Genomic DNA, 20,669 nt, shown 5'->3' with positions numbered 1-20,669 from the left:
TCACAGGGTGTCTGTTGTGGGGAGAGGAATGGGAAGGCAACTGTAAGCCGCTTTGAGCCTCCTTTGGGTAGGGAAAAGCGGCATCTAAGAACCAACTCTTCTTCTTCTTCTTCTTCTTCTTCTTCTTCTTCTTCTTCTTCTTCTTCTTCTTCTTCTTCTTCTTCTTCTTCTTCTTCTTCTTCTTCTTCTTCTTCTATTCAGACAAAAGAGATCAGTTCTCCTGGAGAAAATGGCTACTTTGGAGTGGGGACTTTAAGGCATCATACTCCAGGTAGGCCCCTCCCTGCCTCAAATCCCACCAACTCCCGGTTCCACCCTCAAAGTTTCCAGTTACTTCTCAGCCCAAAGCTAGAACCTCTACAACAGAACAACAACAAAAACCTAAATCAAAAATGGTTGGGAACAGTGAATTAGTGCAAATAACGCTGTACCAGAATCAGAATCTCAAATTAGTAGTTCATGGAATCATAGAATCATAGAGTTGGAAGGGACCTCATGGGTCACCTAATCCAACCCCCTGCACTATGCAGGACACTCACATCCCAATCGCTCATCTACTGTCACCTGCCACCCCCTTGAACCTTCACAGAATCAGCCTCTCCGTCAGATGGCTATCCAGCCGCTGTTTAAAAATGTTCAAAGATGAAGAACCCACCACCTCTCGAGGAAGCCTGTTCCACTGAGAAACTGTTGCTTAAACGGAATTTCTTTTGAATTAATTTCATCCCATTGGTTCTGGTCTATCCCTCCGGGACAAGAGAGAACAACTCTGCTCCATCCTCGATATGGCAGCCTTTTAAATACTTGAAGATAATCAAATCCCCTCTCAGTCATCTCCTCTCCAGGCTAAACAGACCAAGCTCCCTCAACCTTTCTGCATACGTCATGGTCTCTAAACCCCTCACCATCTTTGTTGCCCTCCTTGGGACATGCTCCAGTTTGTCTACATCCCTCTTCAACTGGGGTGCCCAAAACTGAACACTGTACTCCAAGTGAGGCCGAACTACAGACCAGTGAGTCTGACCTCTGTTGTGGGGAAGATAATGGAGCAGATATTAAAGGGAGCGATCTGCAAACATCTGGAGGACAATTTGGTGATCCAAGGAAGTCAGCATGGATTTGTCTCCAACAGGTCCTGCCAGACCAACCTAGTTTCCTTTTTTGACCAAGTAACAGGTTTGCTGGATCGGGGAAATTCGGTTGATGTCATTTACTTGGATTTTAGTAAAGCTTTTGACAAGGTTCCCCATGATGTTCTGATGGATAGGTTGAAGGACTGCAATCTGGATTTTCAGATAGTTAGGTGGATAGGGAATTGGTTAGAGAACCGCACTCAAAGAGTTGTTGTCAATGGTGTTTCATCAGACTGGAGAGAGGTGAGTAGCGGGGTACCTCAGGGTTCGGTGCTCGGCCCGGTACTTTTTAACATATTTATTAATGATCTAGATGAGGGGGTGGAGGGACTACTCATCAAGTTTGCAGATGACACCAAATTGGGAGGACTGGCAAATACTCCGGAAGATAGAGACAGAGTTCAACGAGATCTGAACACAATGGAAAAATGGGCAAATGAGAACAAGATGCAATTTAATAAAGATAAGTGTAAAGTTCTGCATCTGGGTCAGAAAAATGAAAAGCATGCCTATTGGATGGGGGATACGCTTCTAGGTAGCACTGTGTGTGAACGAGACCTTGGGGTACTTGTGGATTGTAAACTAAACATGAGCAGGCAGTGTGATGCAGCGGTAAAAAAGGCAAATGCCATTTTGGGCTGTATCAACAGAGGCATCACATCAAAATCACAAGATGTCATAGTCCCATTGTATACGGCACTGGTCAGACCACACCTGGAGTACTGTGTGCAGTTCTGGAGGCCTCACTTCAAGAAGGACATCGATAAAATTGAAAGGGTACAGAGGAGAGCGACGAAGATGATCTGGGGCCAAGGGACCAAGCCCTATGAAGATAGGTTGAGGGACTTGGGAATGTTCAGCCTGGAGAAAAGGAGGTTGAGAGGGGACATGATAGCCCTCTTTAAGTATTTGAAAGGTTGTCACTTGGAGGAGGGCAGGATGCTGTTTCTGCTGGCTGCAGAGGAGAGGACACGCAGTAATGGGTTTAAACTTCAAGTACAACGATATAGGCTAGATATCAGGAAAAAGTTTTTCACAGTCAGAGTAGTTCAGCAGTGGAACAGGCTGCCTAAGGAGGTGGTGAGCTCCCCCTCACTGGAAGTCTTCAAGCAAAGGTTGGATACACACTTTTCTTGGATGCTTTAGGATGCTTAGGGCTAATCCTGCGTTGAGCAGGGGGTTGGACTAGATGGCCTGTATGGCCCCTTCCAACTCTATGATTCTATGATTCTATGATTCTATGAACCAGAGCAGAGCAAAGTGTTAACATCACCTTCCGTGATCTGGACACGATACTCCGTTTGATACATCCCAAAATCCCATTTGCCTTTTTAGCCACCGAGTCACACTGCTGACTCATGTTCAATGTATGGTCTACTCAGACTCCTAGATCCTTTTCGCACATGCTACTGCCAAGACAAATCTCCCCCATCCTATATTGGTGTATTTTGTTTTTCCTACCTAAATGCAGAACTTTACATTTGTCCCTATTGAACTTCATTTTATTCATTTTAACCCACTTCTCAAGCCTATCAAGATCATCCTGTATTCTGATTCTGTCTTCCATTGTGTTTGCTACGCCTCCCAGTTTAGTATCGTCTGCAAATTTAATAAGTATCCCCTCTAATCCCTCATCCAAATCGTTGATAACTATGTTGAACAACACAGGCCCCAGGACAGATCCTTGGGGAACTCCACGTCACTCTTCTCCAAGGGGGATGCTGAACCATTAACAAGTACCCTTTGGTTACGATCTGTCCACCTGACAGAATTAGGATCCATACCGCATTTTACTAACTTGTCAACAAGAATACCATGTGGAACCTTATCAAACACTTTACTGAACTCCAGATAAACTATGTCCTTTACTGAACTCCAGATAAACTATGTCCACAGTTGAAAACTGCTGTTCCAAAAGATAATGCTCTTTTAATGGCTGCCAGGTTGGTGCAAACCAACAAGACAACTGGCAAGAACATAAGAGAAGCCATGTTGGATCAGGACAATGGCCCATCCAGTCCAACACCCTGTGCTACACAGTGGCCAAAACCCAAGTGCCCTCAGGAGGTTCATCAGCAAGGCCAGAACTCTAGAAACCCTCTCACTGTTGCCCCCCCCAGCACCAAGAATAGAGAGCACCACTGCCCCAGATATAAAAACATAAGAGAAGCCATGTTGGATCAGGTCAATGGCCTGTCCAATCCACCCCTCCATGCCAAAGGATGGCCAAAATCCAGGTGCCATCAGGAGGTCCACCAGCAAAGCAAGATGTCAAAAGTTGGTGGTTCTGCCATATAGTCATGCAATCTCTTTCTTGGAACCTTTTGCTTTGATATGCATCTCGCCATTTGGCTGTACCTTGCCATTTGTTCAGCCTTTGATTGAACCCTGTACCTGTCCCCTTTTGTCATGCTAAATGAAGTTGGTGGACACTTGAGGGGGAGATCCTGGGGAGCATGAGCTGTGTGAAGTGTCCTTGGTTTCCTGTCTCTTGGTTACAAGATCTTATCTGGCTTTTTGAATCGAGTTGTTGTGTCTTTGATCCTGCATAATCTGCTTTTCCGGCTTGAACTGGGACTCAGGGGAGCTTGACAGTGGGGAGGGATATAAGTGTCCTGATGCTATTGCTCTTAAGTTTTGGCAATGTATCGATAGGGTTTACTTGCACCAAGTCAAGATTTCTTATTGTGGCAATCAGTAGAAACTTCACACAAGAACACTAGAACACTAGAACCCCCACCCCTCAGCACCAAGAATGCAGAACGCCACTGCCCCAGACATAGCATCCCACCTAGACCTTGTGGCTAATTGCCACTGATGGACCTCTGCTCCAGATGTTTCTCCAGTCCCCTCTTGAAACTGTCTCGGCTTGTCACCGCCGCCATTTCCTGCGGCATAATTGCATGTTGCCAAAACAGGCATCTAATGATCTACTCGTAATGCCTTGGAAACAAGCAGCAGGGCAAAAGGCAATCAGCATTTAGTCCTGCTACCATGATTATAAGTTTTACACTTCCATTTCCAGGATAGCCTGAATGAGCTAGCATATGTAACCTCTATAATATGGCTCAAAAGAGTATCCTCCCCGGGCTTCCAAATGACCATTATCTTTGGGTTGCCAGAAAGTACAATTTCCCTGACGTGAGAATGCAAATTGACACGAAATTATAGTTCCAGACAAAAAATGGATTTGTAGCCTTCTTCCAAGGCAGAGTTAATTGCTAGGCAATTGCTACTCATGGCAGGCCAACAACACACACACAAACACACACACTCCACTTTCACTTACAATCTGGAGTGACAGAAAAATGGCTTTCGACCCAGTAACTTTACCAGATTCTCTACCATCTAGAAACAGAACTTGCCACCATGCCCAGGAAGCTCCTCTGGCTTTGTGGATGTTTTCTGTCTCTCATCACAGTTTGAAGGGAACCATTACTGAATTGACTAGGATGATTGAAAGGCATTCTACCTGATTCTTGATGGTCGTGCTTCAGGTACACAGGATCTATCTTAAAGGCACAGGTTAAATCGGTTCGCCTCTTCACCCTGAACAAATATGGAAGACATTGCCTAAGAATTCAGCAACTTCCATGGTGGTTATTAGTGGGGCTGCAATTTTTATCCATTTAATCGGTAAATTAGTGAACTAAAGAGAGAGCCAGCATGGTGTCATGGTTAAGAGGAGCAGCCTCTAATCTGGCAAGCTGGGTTTGCTTCCCCAGTCCTTCACATGCAGCCACTGGCCTAGTCAAAGTTCTCTTAGAGCTATTCTCAAAGAGTAGTTCTATCAGCGCTCTCTCAGCCCCACCTACCTCACAGGGCATCTGTTGTGGAGATAGGAAGGGAAAGGTGTCTGTCAGCTGTGTGGAGACTACTTCAGGCAGTGAAAAGTGAGGTATAAAAACCAACTCTTCTTCTTCAAAGCTCTGACAGCAGATAAAAATTCTACACAAACACAGGGATACAATTGAAGGGCCTATCTCCATGAACCTCAGACATAGCTCCTTTTATGAGGAAAAAGCCCTTAAGAGAGCCAGTTTGGTGTAGGGGTTAGGAGTGCGGACTTCTAATCTGGCAAACTGGGTTTAATTCTGAGCTCTTCCCCCAAGCAGCTGGGTGGCCTTGGGCTTGCCACGGCCCGGATAAAACTTCTGACCGAGCAGCGATATCAGGGCTCTCTCAGCCTCACCCACTCCACAGGGTGTCTGTTGTGGGGAGAGGAAAGGGAAGGCGACTGGAAGCCTCTTTGAGACTCCTTCGGGTAGAGAAAAGCGGAATACAAGAACCAACTCTTCTTCTTCATAAGAGCTTTTTCTCATATCCTTAATAAGCATATCTTCTGCTAGTTTCCCCTTCAAATACATTCCACTGTAATAAAACTTGGGCCTCAAGACACACTGACAGTATCCCCAGATTCTCAGCTCCTGCCCTCCTCTTAAGCCCATGTTTTCTGACAGGAGAACATGGAGACCGTGGGGGCAAGAAGCGCCATACGAGGAGAGGCCAATGAGGTTCCGTGTTTGCTTACCACATAGTCGAACAGTCAAAGTTCACCAGCAGCCATTTGTGTGGGTTGAAGTTAAATGAATCTGCAAACTGAAAAAGTAGAGAGAGAATTGGGTTTTGGGGGTTTTGTTTTCATTTTAATTACATGTTCTTCTGTGGAGTGGGAAGGGATTCTTGGTAAAATGTTTGAATATTATCTTGTATCATGTAACCCAATGCTAGTCCTCTTTTAGAATCACAGAATCATAGAGTTGGAAGGGGCCGTAGAGGCCATCTAGTCCAACCCCCTGCTCAACGCAGGATCAGCCCTAAGCATCCTAAAGCATCCAAGAAAAGTGTGTCTCCAACCTTTGCTTGAAGACTGCCAGTGAGGGGGAGCTCACCACCTCCTTAGGCAGCCTATTCCACTGCTGAACTACTCTGACTGTGAAATCTTTTCCCTGATATCTAGCCTATATTGTTAGGCATCATAAACTTCTTGTGTTCCTAAAAATCAGCATCAAAAGCCCCTACTTACAGCGCATGAAACAGCTTTGAACTCCTTTCTCGTACCAAGACCTAAAGGGCCTTTCTGCAATCTCCACAGTCCCAGGAGTGTTGGGTTCAAATGTGCATGTGTTGAACAGCAGCCAGCCAGCCTGTTGCCATTCTGCAACTCAAACAGGTTTTGAAACGGAGTGGGGGTTGCCAACTAAGTGGGTTGCCAAGCTCCAGGTGGCACCCAGAGATCTTCCACGATTACCACTGCTCTCCAGAAAGTGGGGATCAGTTCCCCTGGAGAAAATGGCTGCTTGGGAGGGGGGACTCTGTGGCCTTGTATCTTGCTGAAGTCACTCCCTCCCGAAACCCTACCCTTGGGAGTCTTCGCTTAGAAGCTTTATTGGAAGTCTTGGCGAGCAGCTACGGCAGCTGACCATTATAGATAAGCATTGCTGAAGATTTTCAGGAACAGAGACCCTCAAGTACCCCTTCCATGGGATTTGCACACCAAAATGTGTTCCCATGGAAAGGCAATCTTATCTAAACTACAAAGTGAAAACATTCTTCAAGCAACTTAACACCCAGACACAAAGAGGCAGGGAAGGTCATTTGCATTCTCTATAACAGTAAACAGAACCAACCATAAAAGATAGCCAGGGTGACTTCACAGAGTGGGAGTGGGGGTGGGGAGGGGATACTGGGAGAACCCCCTGGGGAAAGCAGCTGAAGGCCCCCTCTCAGGCCCCCTTGGCATGTATTTAGACTTTGGGTACATGACAGATGGGCTTTTGGGAATTGAGAGACTTCAATGGAGTACAATGACACAGAATCCACCTTCCAAAATGGACATTTTCTGGAAGGTGAACTGATCAGTTGTAATCCCAGGAGATCTCCAGCCACCATCTGGAGGATGGCAACCATAGCTTGTGCCCAGCATGTTTCACCAATATAACAATATAATCTCTGCTCTCCACCTTTTGTTGGAGACACACAGATATCAGCTGTTACTACAAGGCAACAATGCTCTTTTGTGGATTGACTGCCACAGAGCACTCATACTGGTCAATTGGGCGGCATTCTTTCCCCATCCCCTCCCACCTGCCATCCTCCCCACCACTAACACAGAGTGTTCTTTTTTATTTATTTTTTGGCCACCATTTAAAAACAATTGGAAATGAAAAGTACCACCCGAAGAAGTCACGGCTTACAATCAACAAGTTGCAGCTGACTTATGGGCACCTTGTAGGGCTTTCAGAGGTTTGTCATTGCATGCCTTAGAGGTCTCTCAGCCAAGGGCTAACCAGGGCGGATCCTGCTTAGCTTCTGAGATTGGGCTCACTTTAACCATTCAGGGCTGGACAGGAAGAATAAAAGGAATCACAGCAGGGAAAAATGCTTAAAGCACCATCCAAGTTTGCAACAGACTTAAGTTGCTTTTGTGGTTTCTGAAAGCACCTAAAGAAGTAACAGCACAAAGTTCTGGAACCCCTGATTTTTTTCTATTGTCCAGAGAAAACAGCCCCCTTCAAGGATCGCTGCCTTGTTGTGGCAAGGGGGCTTGCGTAGTTCAGTGAAGCTATGAGCTATGCCGTGCAGGGCCACCCAAGACGGACAGGTCATAGCTGAGAGCTCTGACAAAAGGTGATCCACTGGAGAAGTAAATGGCAAACCACTCCAGTATCTTTGCCATAAAAATCCAATGGACAAGTTCAAAAGGCAAAATGATAATTCAGATGAGCATCAGGTATACTACTGTGGGCAACAATCTCTCAGAAGAAATGGAGTAACCGTCATAATCAATAAAAGAGTAGGAAAAGCAGTCTTGGGATACAATCCCCAAAATGACAGAATGATCTCAGTTCGAATCCAAGGCAAACCATTCAACATCACAGTGATCCAGGTCTATGCCCCAACCACTGCTGCTGAAGAGGATGAAGTTGATCAGTTCTATGAAGCCCTACAACACCTTCTAGAAGCAACGCCAAAAAATGATGTGCTTACCATCATGGGGGATTGGAATGCTAAAGTAGGAAGCCAAAAGATAACCGGGATAACAGGCAAGTTTGGCCTTGGAGTATAAAATGAAGCAGGGCACAGGCTGGTAGAATTTTGTCAATAGAATACAATGGCCATAGCAAACACTCTTTTCCAACAACCCAAGAGACGACTCTACACATGGACATCACCAGACCGTCAACACAGAAATCAGATTGACTATGTGCTCAGCAGCCAAAAACAAGACCAGGAGCTGATTGTGGTTCAGATCATGAGCTTCTTGTTGCAAAATTTAGGCTTAAATTGAAGAAAGTAGGGAAAAGCACTAGGCCACTCAGGTATAAACTAAATCATATCCCCGACGAATACACAGTAGAGGTGACAAATAGATTTAAGGAATTAGATCTGATAGACAGAGTGCCTGAAGAACTATGGACAGAGGTTCGCAACATTGTACAAGAGGTAGCAACTAAAACCATCCCAAAGAAAAAGAAATGCAAGAAATCAAAATGGCTGTCTGAGGAAGCTTTACAAATAGCTAAGGAGAGAAGGGAAGTGAAAGGCAAGGGAGAAAGAGAAAGATACACCCAATTGAATGCAGAATTCCAGAGAAAAGCTAGAAGAGATAAGAATGCCTTCTTAAATGAACAGTGCAAACAAATAGAAGAAAACAATAGAATGGGGAGGACCAGAGATCTTTTCAAGAAAATTGGAGATATGAAGAGAACGTTTCATGCAAAGTTGGGTATGAAAAGGGTCCAAAATGGTAGGGACCTCACAGAAGCAGAAGAGATTAAACAAAGGTGGCAAAATTATACAGAAGAACTATACAAGAGCGAGCTTAACATCCCTGATGACCACAGTAGGGTAGTTACTGACCTGGATCCAGACATCCTGGAATGTGAAGTCAAATGGGCCTTAGGAAATCTGAGCAACAATAAAGCTAGTGGTGGTGACAGCATTCCAGTTGAACTATTCAAAATCTTAAAGGACGATGCAGTAAAAGTGCTACACTCAATATGCCAGCAAATTTGGAAAACTCAACAATGGCCACAGGATTGGAAAAGGTCAGTTTACATTCCAATCCCAAAAAAGGGCAATGCCAAAGAATGTTCAAACTACCGCACCATTGCACTAATTTCTCATGCTAGCAAAGTTATGCTCAAAATCCTACAAGCTAGGCTCCAGCAATATGTGGTCTGAGATTTCGAAGAGGCAGAGGAACTAGAGATCAAATTGCCAACATACGTTGGATCATGGAGAAAGCTAGGGAGTACGAGAAGAACGTCTACTTCTGCTTCATTGACTATGCTAAAGCCTTTGATTGTGTGGAGCACAACAAATTGTGGCAAGTTCTTAAAGAGATGGGAATACCAGAGCATCTTATTTGTTTCTTGAGAAATTTATATGCAGGTCAAGAAGCAACAGTGAGAACTGAACATGGAATCACTGACTGGTTCAAAATTGAGAAAGGAGTTCGGCAAGGCTGTATACTGCCGCCTTGCCTATTTAACTTGTATGCAGAGCACATCATGAGAAATGCGGGATTAGAAGAGTCACAAATTGGGATCAAGATTGCAGGGAGAAATATCAACAACCTCAGATATGCAGATGATACCACTCTAATGGCAGAAAGTGAAGAGGAACTAAAGAGAATGTTGATACGGGTGAAGGAGGAGAGTGCAAAGGTTGGCTTGAAACAACATCAAGAAAACAAAGATCATGGCATCCGGCCCTCTCAATTCCTAGCAAACAGATGGGGAAGAAATGGAGATAGTGACAGATTTTATTTTCCTGGGCTCCAAGATCACTGCAGATGGGGACTGCAGCAAAGAAATTAAAAGACGCTTGCTCCTGGGGAGGAAAGCTATGGCAAATCTAGACAGCATCCTAAAAAGCAGAGACATCACCCTGCCAACAAAAGTGCATTTAGTCAAGGCTATAGTCTTCCCAGTTGCAATGTATGGCTGCGAAAGTTGGACCATAAGGAAGGCCGAGCGTCAAAGAATTGAGGCTTTTGAACTCTGGTGCTGGAGAAGACTCTTGCGAGTCCCTTGGACTGCAAGGCGAACAAACCGGTCAGTCCTAGAGGAGATCAACCCTGACTGCTCTTTAGAAGGCCAGATCCTGAAGATGAAACTCAAATACTTTGGCCACCTCATGAGAAGGAAGGACTCCCTGGAGAAGAATCCAATGCTGGGAGCGATCAAGGGCAAAAGAAGAAGGCGACGACAGAGAATGAGGTGGCTGGATGGAGTCACTGAAGCAGTAGGTGCAAACTTAAATGGACTCCGGGAAATGGTAGAGGACAGGAAGGCCTGGAGGATCATTGTCCATGGGATCGCGATGGGTCGGACACGACTTCGCACATAACAACAACAGAGAAAACAGAGAAACTGCATCAGCTTCCCTGTTCAGATCCTTTGTGGGAATACACTGAATTTAGAGAGGTGGAAAAACCCCATATGGCCAGCATAAGAAATCTATTCAGACCCTGTTGAATGGTTGCTATGCTGGAAAATGCTAGACCACGCTGGTGGACAGATGATTCATTTCCTTCGGGAGCCAATAACAACTCACACAGGAAATTGCAGAAAGGCTTTGTTTGCTGATAAAAAATGAATAAGAGGGATGCTTTATTGGTCAGGGCGTTTTCTCCCTGTGTTTTCTTTATCAGCCTCCACCCAGTGGCACTTTTCAGGGTTTGGCTTTTGCCAAACAGTGATATTTCCTCTCTCCTGACATGGAAGAGTTTATCAAGCGGCCTGGAGGGAGGAAATTGCACTGCCCTTATCTGAGCAAGTCCTCCTGCTAGCGAGTGTCGAGCTGCTTGGCATATTGGAAAAAGAAAGTCAACAGAATATTGTTAAATTATGGCACGTGAGAGGTTAGATAGAACATCACTGCCTCATTCTGAGACGAAGGTTATCCTCTTTCCTTTTTAGATGCATGTCACTTGCTTTTCAAAATCAAAGCAAGCAAGGACAGTTTGCCTACACAGACATCCAGAGAGACAGAAAATATGGGTTTTTCCTGCAGCTTCATTACTAGGGCTGTCAACTTCCAGGTGGGCTCTGGAGATCTCCTGGACTTACGGTTGATCTCCAGACAATGGAGATTTGTTTTCCTGGAGAAAATGGCTGCCTTAGAGGATGGACTCTACAGAAGTATTCCCTGAAGAGATCCCTCCCCAAATGGAGCCCTCCCCTGGCTCCCCCCTGTAGCAACATGTGTTGGGACTTATTTAGTATTCTGGATATTGAAGAATCAACTGACGTTTGAAGACTCCCTTGAAGTCTGCTTATTATACTGTAATATTTGATGATCCATTTTGTAATCCCAGTGCCCTGTTGCTTGCTTTGTGTCCAGCCCTGTTTGTGGCATGGAATGGAGGTAACCAAGGGGCATAGGCCTGGCCCAGCCCTGTTTCTGCAGGCTTCCACTGCCAGCTTCCTTTGGTGAAGAAGAGAAAACTGGTAGTCAGCCCAGAGTGCAAGTTTGGTTCTGTTCACAAATCATCTGAAAACATTTATGTGATGTCACTTCCTGTGTTGTGGAGTGGCCTGATGATATAAAATCTGGTGGAAGTGTCCGTTGATGTCACTTCTGGTGACATGTGACTTCTGGGGGCAGGGAAGGGAGGTGTGGCCTGCTGACATCACTTCTGGGGTTTCTCGAAGCCTGAAGAATGTTTCAGGGGTTTCTCAGTGGTAAACAGGATGAGAAAAGCTGTATCAAGGTTTAATAGCCCGTAAGCCAGGGGTAGTCAAACTGTGGACCTCCAGATGTCCAGGGACTACAATTCCCATGAGGCCTTGCCAGCATTCCCTACCCCTGCAGCTAAAAATTCAAGACTTTAAAAATAAGTAAAATGGAAATGTGCTACATCAACATAAACTGCTCAACATTGTCAGCAAAGGATGAATATTTCAAAATCCATTTTCTGAGAAATTTATCTCTTTCTGCTTCATATTCTGGATGGAGAACATGGGATACTGCATGAAGTTCTGCCATTTGACAGTTACAGGTATTTGAAAAAGGTATTTGAAGAAAGCGACCCTTCATCTGAGCTGTTGTAATGCATTGCATTGTGCAATCGTATATGACCATATCAATTTAGGAACTGTTAATATGTTAAAAGTACAGAGGCAGAACAATTTCTCTGGAGACAACTGAGAGTACGTGGAGAAAGCTGCTGGGGAGTTCTGCTGCTGCTGCTGCTGCTGCTGATCAGTACTTGCACTGCCTACAAGTTACAATGGACCTCCAGGACACTCATCCCATTATCTGCAGTGAGTGTGACATGACTGCCTTCCTCCCTGAAGATAAGAGACTATAACTGCCCCAAGTGTAAGCTGGTAAGACTTTTGGAGGAAAGGATTGGGGGTTTAGAAGAGAGGATTATTACTCTGACCCAAATTAAGAAAGGGGAGGAGTTCAAAGACCAGAGCTGTGCAACTCGGAATAAAGAGGATACAACCAATCTTGAAGAGGATAAGGGGATTGGCCTCATTACGAAACCTCTGCAGACAGTTAGGAAAAAGACTCAACGGCGTAGAGCGAGACAGTTCTCGGGGCCTTTGGAGCTCCAGAATAGATTTCAGGCCCTTGCAGAGGAGGTACAAGTGTCAACGAGGGAAGAGGTCCCGAAACAAAGTCTAAGACAAAGGGAAGAGGCCACGGGGATAGAAGGAAATGGAGTTGAGAAGAAAAAAAAAAGGAGAGTACTGGTAATTGGAGACTCCCTGCTAAGAGGAATGGATCGCCATGTGGCTGGGCCCAACCCTCTAACCCGAGAGGTGTGTTGCTTGCCAGGGGCAAAAATTAAAGACGTTTCAGAACGGCTGCCCAAACTCCTCATATCTACGGATCGCTACCCATTTGTGATGGTTCATGTGGGTATGAATGGCATGTCCCTGAATACCATCGCTCCTATTAAAACAGACTATCAAGATCTAGGGAGGAAGCTCAAGCAAATGGGGGCACAAATGGTATTCTCTTCAATCTTGCCTGTCAAAAGAAGAGGAATGCGTTGGGAGAGGAAGATAATGGAGGTGAATCAGTGGCTGCGTAGTTGGTGCCAACAGGAGAGATTTGGTTTCTGGGACCATGGGATAGGCTTTCTTGAGGAAGGCCTACTAGCACCTGATGGACTGCACTTATCAAAGCTGGGGAAGAATGTGTTTGGCAGGAACCTGGGGAGATTCATCAGGTGAGCTTTAAAATGAAGCCAAAAGGGGAAGGAGACATTCAGCATAGGGAGTGTAAGGAAGGAGGGCAGCCCAACCAGCAAAGCCAGCTCAGAGGGAACCAAAAGTAAAAGGATTCAGATGCCATTATACTAACGCCCGAAGCATAGGGTATAAGAAGGAAGAGCTGGAACTTCTCATGCTGATGGAAAGGTATGATCTAGTAGGCATCACAGAAACTTGGTGGAATGATTCTCATGACTGGAATGTAATAGTGGATGGATATGAACAGTTCAGAAAAAAACAGAATAGATCGAAGAGGTGGAGGAGTGGCACTGTATGTGAGGAAAGGGCTTACCTGTCAGGAAATTCTAGTGAAGGAGAGCATATCTACAGTGGAAAGCATCTGGGTGAAAATAAGTGAGGGGAAAACAAACAGTGTGGTGGTTGATGTCTGCTACTGACCGCCTGACCAACGAGAGGATGTGGATGCTGCACTTTGTGAGCAATTTGAGAAAATATCCAAGTTGCAGGATCTTGTCATCATGGATGACTTCAATTTCCCAGATGTGTGCTGGGAAACAAATTCTGCAAAGTGTCCTCAGTCATGCAACTTTCTGACCTGCCTGGCTGACAATTTCATTTATCAAATGGTAGATGAACCCACAAGAGGTTCATCCATACTGGACTTAATACTGACCAACAGGCAAGAGTTGGTGGATGAGGTGAAGGAGGTGGGGACCCTAGGGGGAAGTAACCATGTCCTCATAGAATTCCTTTTGAGATGGGGAGGCAAGGAAGCTTGTAGCCAGACGCGGATGTTGGATTTTCGTAGGGCAAACTTTAATAAACTCAGAGACATGATGAGTGTCATACCATGGACGACAATGCTGGAAGGGTAGGGAGCATGTGAAGGGTGGGCGCTACTCAAACAAGAGCTATTGCATGCTCAATCAATGACTATCCCAGAAAGAAGAAAATACTGCAGGAGCTCTAAGAAGCCTATTTGGATGAACAGAGAACTTCAAGAGGAACTAAGAAAGAAAAGGAAAATGTTCAGGCAATAGAGGGAAGGACAGAGCTCTAAAGAAGAGTACCTACACCTTACTAGGCACTGTAGATCAATCATCAGAAAGACCAAAGCTGAGAGTGAGCTAAGATTGTCCAGGGAAGCCCACTGTAACAAGAAAAGATTTTTCAGTTATGAGAGGAGCAAACGTAAAGGAGGCAATAGGCCCACTGTTGGGTTTGGATGGACAAACTCTAACAGAGTATGCAGAAAAAGCAGAAAGGCTCAGCACCTATTTTACATCTGATTTTTCCCAACAGGTCAAAGGGTTTAGGCACATCTAGAGATGGCAGTAGCCAAAGGATAGTTTCTGTGTGGCAGGTTAACATGGACAGAGAGGTTGTTGAGAGGCATTTAGGTGCACTGGATGAGTTCAAATCCCCTGGGTCGGATGAAATGCACCCAAGAGTGCTCAAAGATCTTTCCGGAGAACTTGCAGAACCCTTGTCCATCATGTTCGGTAGTGGTCCCCAACCTTGTTCAGACTGGGAACCGGTGGCAACAGGTATTTAAGTATTTGAAAGGTTGTCACTTGGAGGAAAGGGTACAGAGGAGAGCGACGAGGATGATCTGGGGCCAAGGGACCAAGCCCTATGAAGATAGGTTGAGGGACTTGGGAATGTTCAGCCTGGAGAAAAGGAGGTTGAGAGGGGACATGATAGCCCTCTTTAAGTATTTGAAAGGTTGTCATTGGAGGAGGGCAGGATGCTGTTTCTGTTGGCTGCAGAGGAGAGGACACGCAGTAATGGGCTTAAACTACAAGTACAAAGATATAGGCTAGATATCAGGAAAAGAATTTTCACAGTCAGAGTAGTTCAGCAGTGAAATAGGCTGCCTAAGGAGGTGGTGAGCTCCCCCTCACTGGCAGTCTTCAAGCAAAGGTTGGATACACACTTTTCTTGGATGCTTTAGGACAGTGGTCCCCAATCACCGGGGACCACTCAACACTTGACAATTTTACTGAGGCCCACTGCCCTAACGCTCTCTGACTCTGGTCACTATGGTAATGTTTAAACATCCCTTCAAAATAAGATACAGACACGCCACAACAATGAACATAAGGAACATTTTATTTTCATGGAAATTTTAACTCATGACAATGACAAATCAATGGGAACCCTGAGCTTGTTTCTCTGCAACGAGATCGTGGATCAAGTAAAGGGCCGGGGGGGGGGGGGAGGCATCCTTCGCGGCCCACCTCCAGTTAGTCAATGGACCACATGTGGTCTGCGGCCCACAGGTTGGGGATCGCTACTTTAGGATGCTTTGGGCTGATCCTGCGTAGAGCAGGGGGTTGGACTAGATGGCCTGTATGGCCCCTTCCAACTCTATGATTCTATGAGAGCATTTCCAACCCAGCATCCCTTTGAAGGTTGTTGCTCCAATCATATTTAAACAGTTTTTGTATAAGTAGTGGTTATAAATCAGCACAGTGGGCTGGCACCTCTTGTGGTGATGAAGCCCTTCAGATCCCACAATCCCAGGAATAACCTTTCTCAAGGTCAGAAAGAGCACCTGTGGGAGGGGGGGGGGGAAACTGAGGTCATCAACACCTTCTTCTGAAAGATTGTTAGATCCAACCCAATTTAATGTAATATTCTACAAGGTATAGATGCAGCCTTAGTAGAGGGAGTTTCAGAGCAGATATATGAAATGTACTTTCTTTCATATGGAAGAATTTCATGGTCTATAGCCAATCACAATATATATGGGTATTGGTGGGAAGCAGCAAGCAAAAAGAGAGAAGGGCCAGCAAAAAGACAGAATCAGTGTGGGCCACAGAACTTGTCCCATCCCCAGCCGTTTTTCCAGGTCTACCTTTGCATGTGTAACTGAACATAGAGGTAGTTGTGAATTTCATGCATTGTGCAGGAGGTTGGACAAGATCACACTGCAAGTCCCTTCCCATTCTGATTCTATACCTGCAGCTTCTTCACTTGCTAGGGTTTTGCTGCCCTCTAATTTTTCATGCCCCTTTGAGAATCACTGCCTTGTCGTGACAAAAGGGCTTGTGTAGCTTAGTGAAGCTATGAATTATGCCGTGCAGGACCACCGATGACCAACAGGTCATAGCTGAGAGCTCCAGCAAAAGGAGATTCACTGGAGAAGGAAATGGCAAACCACTCCAGTATCTTTGCCATGAAAACTCTATGGACAGTTCCAATAGGCATAACGATATGACGCCGGAAGATGAGCCCCTCAGGTCGGAAGGTGTCCAATATGCTACTGGGGATGAGCAGACGGCTAGTACGAGTAGCGCCAGAATGAATGAAGCGACTGGGCCAAAGCCGAAAGGACGCTCAGTTGTGGAAGTAACTGGTGGCGAAAAGACAGTCCGATGCTGTAAAGATTTTTATTCCATAGGAACCTGGAATGTCAGATCCATGAATCAAGACAAGCTGGACGTGAGATGACAAGACTGAACATCAACATTTTAGGAATGAACTCAAATGGACATGAATGGATGAATTTAATTCAGATGACCATCAGGTATACTACTGTGGACAAGAATCTCTCAGAAGAAATGGAGTAGCCTTCATAATCAATAAGAGAGTAGGAAACGCAGTATTGGGATACAATCCCCAAAATGACAGAATGATCTCAGTTCGAATCCAAGGCAAACCATTCAACATCACAGTAATCCAGGTCTATGCCCCAACCACTGCTGCTGAAGAGGATGAAGTTGACCAGTTCTATGAAGCCCTACAACAACTTCTAGAAGCAATGCCAAAAAATGATGTGCTTATCATCATGGGGGATTGGAATGCTAAAGCAGGAAGCCAAATGATAACCGGGATAACAGGCAAGTTTGACCTTGGAGTACAAAATGAAGCAGGCTGGTAGAATTTTGTCAAGAGAATACAATGGTTATAGCAAACACACTTTTCCAACAACCCAAGAGACGGCTCTACACATGGACAACACCAGACAGTCAACACAGAAATCAGATTGACTATGTGCTCTGCAGCCAAAGATGGAGAAGTTCTATATAGTCAGTAAAAACAAGACCAGGAGCCAATTGTGGTTCAGGTCATCATCTTGTTGCAAAATTTAGGCTCAAATTGAAGAAAGTAGGGGAAAGCACTAGGCCACTCAGGTATAAACTAAATCATATCCCTGACGAAAATACAGTAGAGGTAACAAATAGATTGCCTGAAGAACTATGGACGGAGATTCATAACATTGTACAAGAGGTAGCAACTAAAACCATCCCAAAGAAAAAGAAACGCAGGAAAGCCAAATGGCTGTCTGAGGAAGATTTACAAATAGCTGAGGAGAGAAGGGAAGTGAAAGCCAAGGGAGAAAGAGAAAGATACACCCTACTGAAAGCTGAATTCCAGTGAATAGCTAGAAGAGATAAGAATGCCTTCTTAGATGAACAGTGCAAACAAATAGAAGAAAACAATAGAATAGGAAGGACCAGAGATCTCTTCAAAAAAAAATGGAGATATGAAGAGAACATTTCATGCAAGGATAAAGAACCAAAATGGTAGGGACCTAACAGAAGCAGAAGAGATTTTTAAAAGATGCCAAAATTATACAGAAGAACTATACAAGAGCGAGTTTAACATCCCTGATAAACACGAGGGGGTAGTTACTTACCTGGAGCCAGACATCCTGGAATGTGAAGTCAAATGGGCCTTAGGAAGTCTGAGCAACAATAAAGCGAGTGGAGGTGACAGCATTCCAGTTGAACTATACAAGATCTTAGAAGACTATGGAGTAAAAGTGCTACACTCAATATGCCAGCAAATTTGGAAAACTCAACAGTGGCCACAGGATTGGAAAAGGTCAGCTTACATTCTGATCCCAAAGAAGGGCAATGCCAAAGAATGCTCAAACTACCGCACCATTGTACTCTGCTCTGGTTCGGCCTCACTTGGAGTACTGTGTTCAGTTTTAGGCACCCCAGTTGAAGAGGGATGTTGACAAATTGGAATGTGTCCAGAGAAGGGCAACAAAGATGGTGAGGAGTTTGGAGACCAAGACATATGAAGAATGGTTGGGGGAGCTTGGTCTGTTTAGCCTAGAGAGGAGACGACAGAGAGGATCTGAGAACCATTTTCAAGTATTTAAAAGGGTGCCATATGGAGGATGGAGCAGAATTGTTCTCTCTTGCCCCAGAGGGACAGACCAGAATAAATGGGATGAAATTAATTCAAAAGAAATTCCATCTAAACATCCGGAAGAAGTTCCTGGCAGTTAGAGCGGTTTCTCAGTGGAACAGGCTTCCTCGGGAGGTGGTTCATTCTGCATCTTTGGAAATTTTTAAACAGAGGCTAGATAGCCATCTGACGGAGAGGCTGATTGTGTGAAGGCAAAGGCATAGCAGATTACCGTACATGAGCAATAGGGATGTGAGTGTCCTGCATAGTGCAGGGGGTTGGACTGGATGACCCATGAGGTCCCTTCCAACTCTATGATTCTATGATTCTATGATTGCACGCATCTCTCATGCTAACAAAGTTATGCTCTAAATCCTACATGCTAGGCTCCAGCAATATGTGGAGCGAGAAATTCCAGAAGTACAGGCAGGATTATGAAGAGGCAGAGGAACTACAGATCAAATTGCCACCATATGCTGGATCAGGAGAAAGCTATGGAGTTCCAGAAGAACATTTACTCCTGCTTCATTGACTATGCTAAAACCTTTGATTGTGTGGAGCACAACAAATTGTGGCAAGTTCTTAAAGAGATGCGAATACCAAAGCATCTTATCTGTCTCTTGAGAATCCTATCTGCAGGTCAAGAACCAACAGTGAGAATGAACATGGAATCACTAATTGGTTCAAAATTGAGAAAGGAGTTTGGCAAGGCTGTATACTGTCCCCTTGCCTATTTAACTTGTATGCGGAGCACATCATGAGAAAGGCGGGGTTAGATGAGTCACAAATTGGGATCAAGATTGCAGGGAGAAATATCAACAACCTCAGATATGCCGATGATACCACTCTAATGGCAGAAAGCAGAGAGGAACTAAAGAGTCTTTTGATGCGGGTGAAGGAGGAGAGTGCAAAGGTTGGCTTGAAATTCAACATCAAGAAAACTAAGATCATGGCATCCAGCCCTCTCAATTCCGGTTAAATAGATGGGGAATAAATGGAGGTAGTGACAGATTTTATTTTCCTGGGCTCCAAGATCACTGCGGATGGAGACTGCAGTAAAGAAATTAAAAGACGCTTGATCCTGGGGAGGAAAGCTATGGCAAATCTAGACAGCATCCTAAAAAGCAGAGACATCACCCTGCCAACAAAAGTGCGTTTAGTCAAGGCTATGGTCTTCCCAGTTGCAATGTATGGCTGCGAAAGTTGGACCATAAGGAAGGCCGAGCGTCAAAGAATCGAGGCTTTTGAACTCTGGTGCTGGAGAAGACTCTGTCAGGATCAGTCCCTGCTCTCTGCCATGATTACTGTTCAGTGAACCTGTCTGACTCCATCTTGTATGCTGTCTGTGCTGTACCTTTGCTGGAACGTTCCCATGTAACCAAAACGTCCTCATGTAACCAAAGCCTCTGCTTGTAGTTTACCTTTGATTCCCCATTGCTTTGATCCTTGCATATTCACACTGCATATTCCCCCCTATTGTGAAACAATGTTGCCGGGTTCCTGTAAACAGCTTATCAGCTAGCCTGAGGCGCCGGCCTGACCAAGGCCACACTAACTTCAGCACCTTGGCAGGAAGCCTGGGATGGCACCTGGGTGAGGGACTTCTCCCCTCCCTTGGGAACGCTCAAGTTTTGGGCAGGAGAAAAGTATTGATAAGTGCCTGCTTTTCTTGTATCAAACAGATTTTACTTCGAACGTTATAGTGATCTGATCTACTACCAATTAAAGCTTTCTTCTCATAGAAGTTTTGTTGTGAGTTTTGTCAGCGCTTGACAGACTCTTGCGAGTCCCTTGGACTGCAAGGCGAACAAACCGGCCAATCCTAGAGGAGATCAGCCCTGACTGCTCTTTAGAAGGCCAGATCCTGAAAATGAAACTCAAATACTTTGGCCACCTCATGAGAAGGAAGGACTCCCTGGAGAAGAGCCCAATGATCGAGGGCAAAAGAAGAAGGGGATGACAGAGAATGAGGTGGCTGGATGGAGTCACTGAAACAGTTGGTGCAAACTTAAACGGACTCCGAGGAATGGTAGAGGACAGGAAGGCCTGGAGGATCATTGTCCATGGGGTCGCGATGGGTTGGACATGACTTCGCACCTAACAACAACAACAATTTTTCATGCTTATTTATTCCTGTTGATTTTGGGGGTTTTCCACGTGTGTTTTTCTCCCTCTAGTTATCAATTCA

General features: G+C 45.0%; 1 protein-coding gene across 5 annotated transcripts in view; it reads right to left on the bottom strand.

Annotated features, from left to right (window-relative positions):
* The window catches only part of DDC (dopa decarboxylase), a 74,225-nt gene that overhangs the window by 17,007 nt on the left and 36,549 nt on the right, over positions 1-20,669 (bottom strand). For all 5 annotated transcript variants that reach the window (XR_013225311.1, XM_077302979.1, XM_077302982.1 and 2 more), the window contains 2 exons: positions 5,665-5,732; positions 4,606-4,682 (listed from right to left, as the gene is read on the bottom strand). Coding sequence is in view for 4 of the 5 variants with exons in the window: in XM_077302979.1 (XP_077159094.1) it covers positions 4,606-4,682; positions 5,665-5,732 (145 nt within the window). In the remaining variant the exon portion in view is untranslated. The remainder of the gene's footprint in view (positions 1-4,605; positions 4,683-5,664; positions 5,733-20,669) is intronic.

Source organism: Paroedura picta, chromosome 11 (assembly GCF_049243985.1).
Source record: "Paroedura picta isolate Pp20150507F chromosome 11, Ppicta_v3.0, whole genome shotgun sequence".
Taxonomy (NCBI): Eukaryota; Metazoa; Chordata; class Lepidosauria; order Squamata; family Gekkonidae; genus Paroedura; species Paroedura picta.
This window is presented reverse-complemented; position numbering and strand designations above follow the sequence as displayed.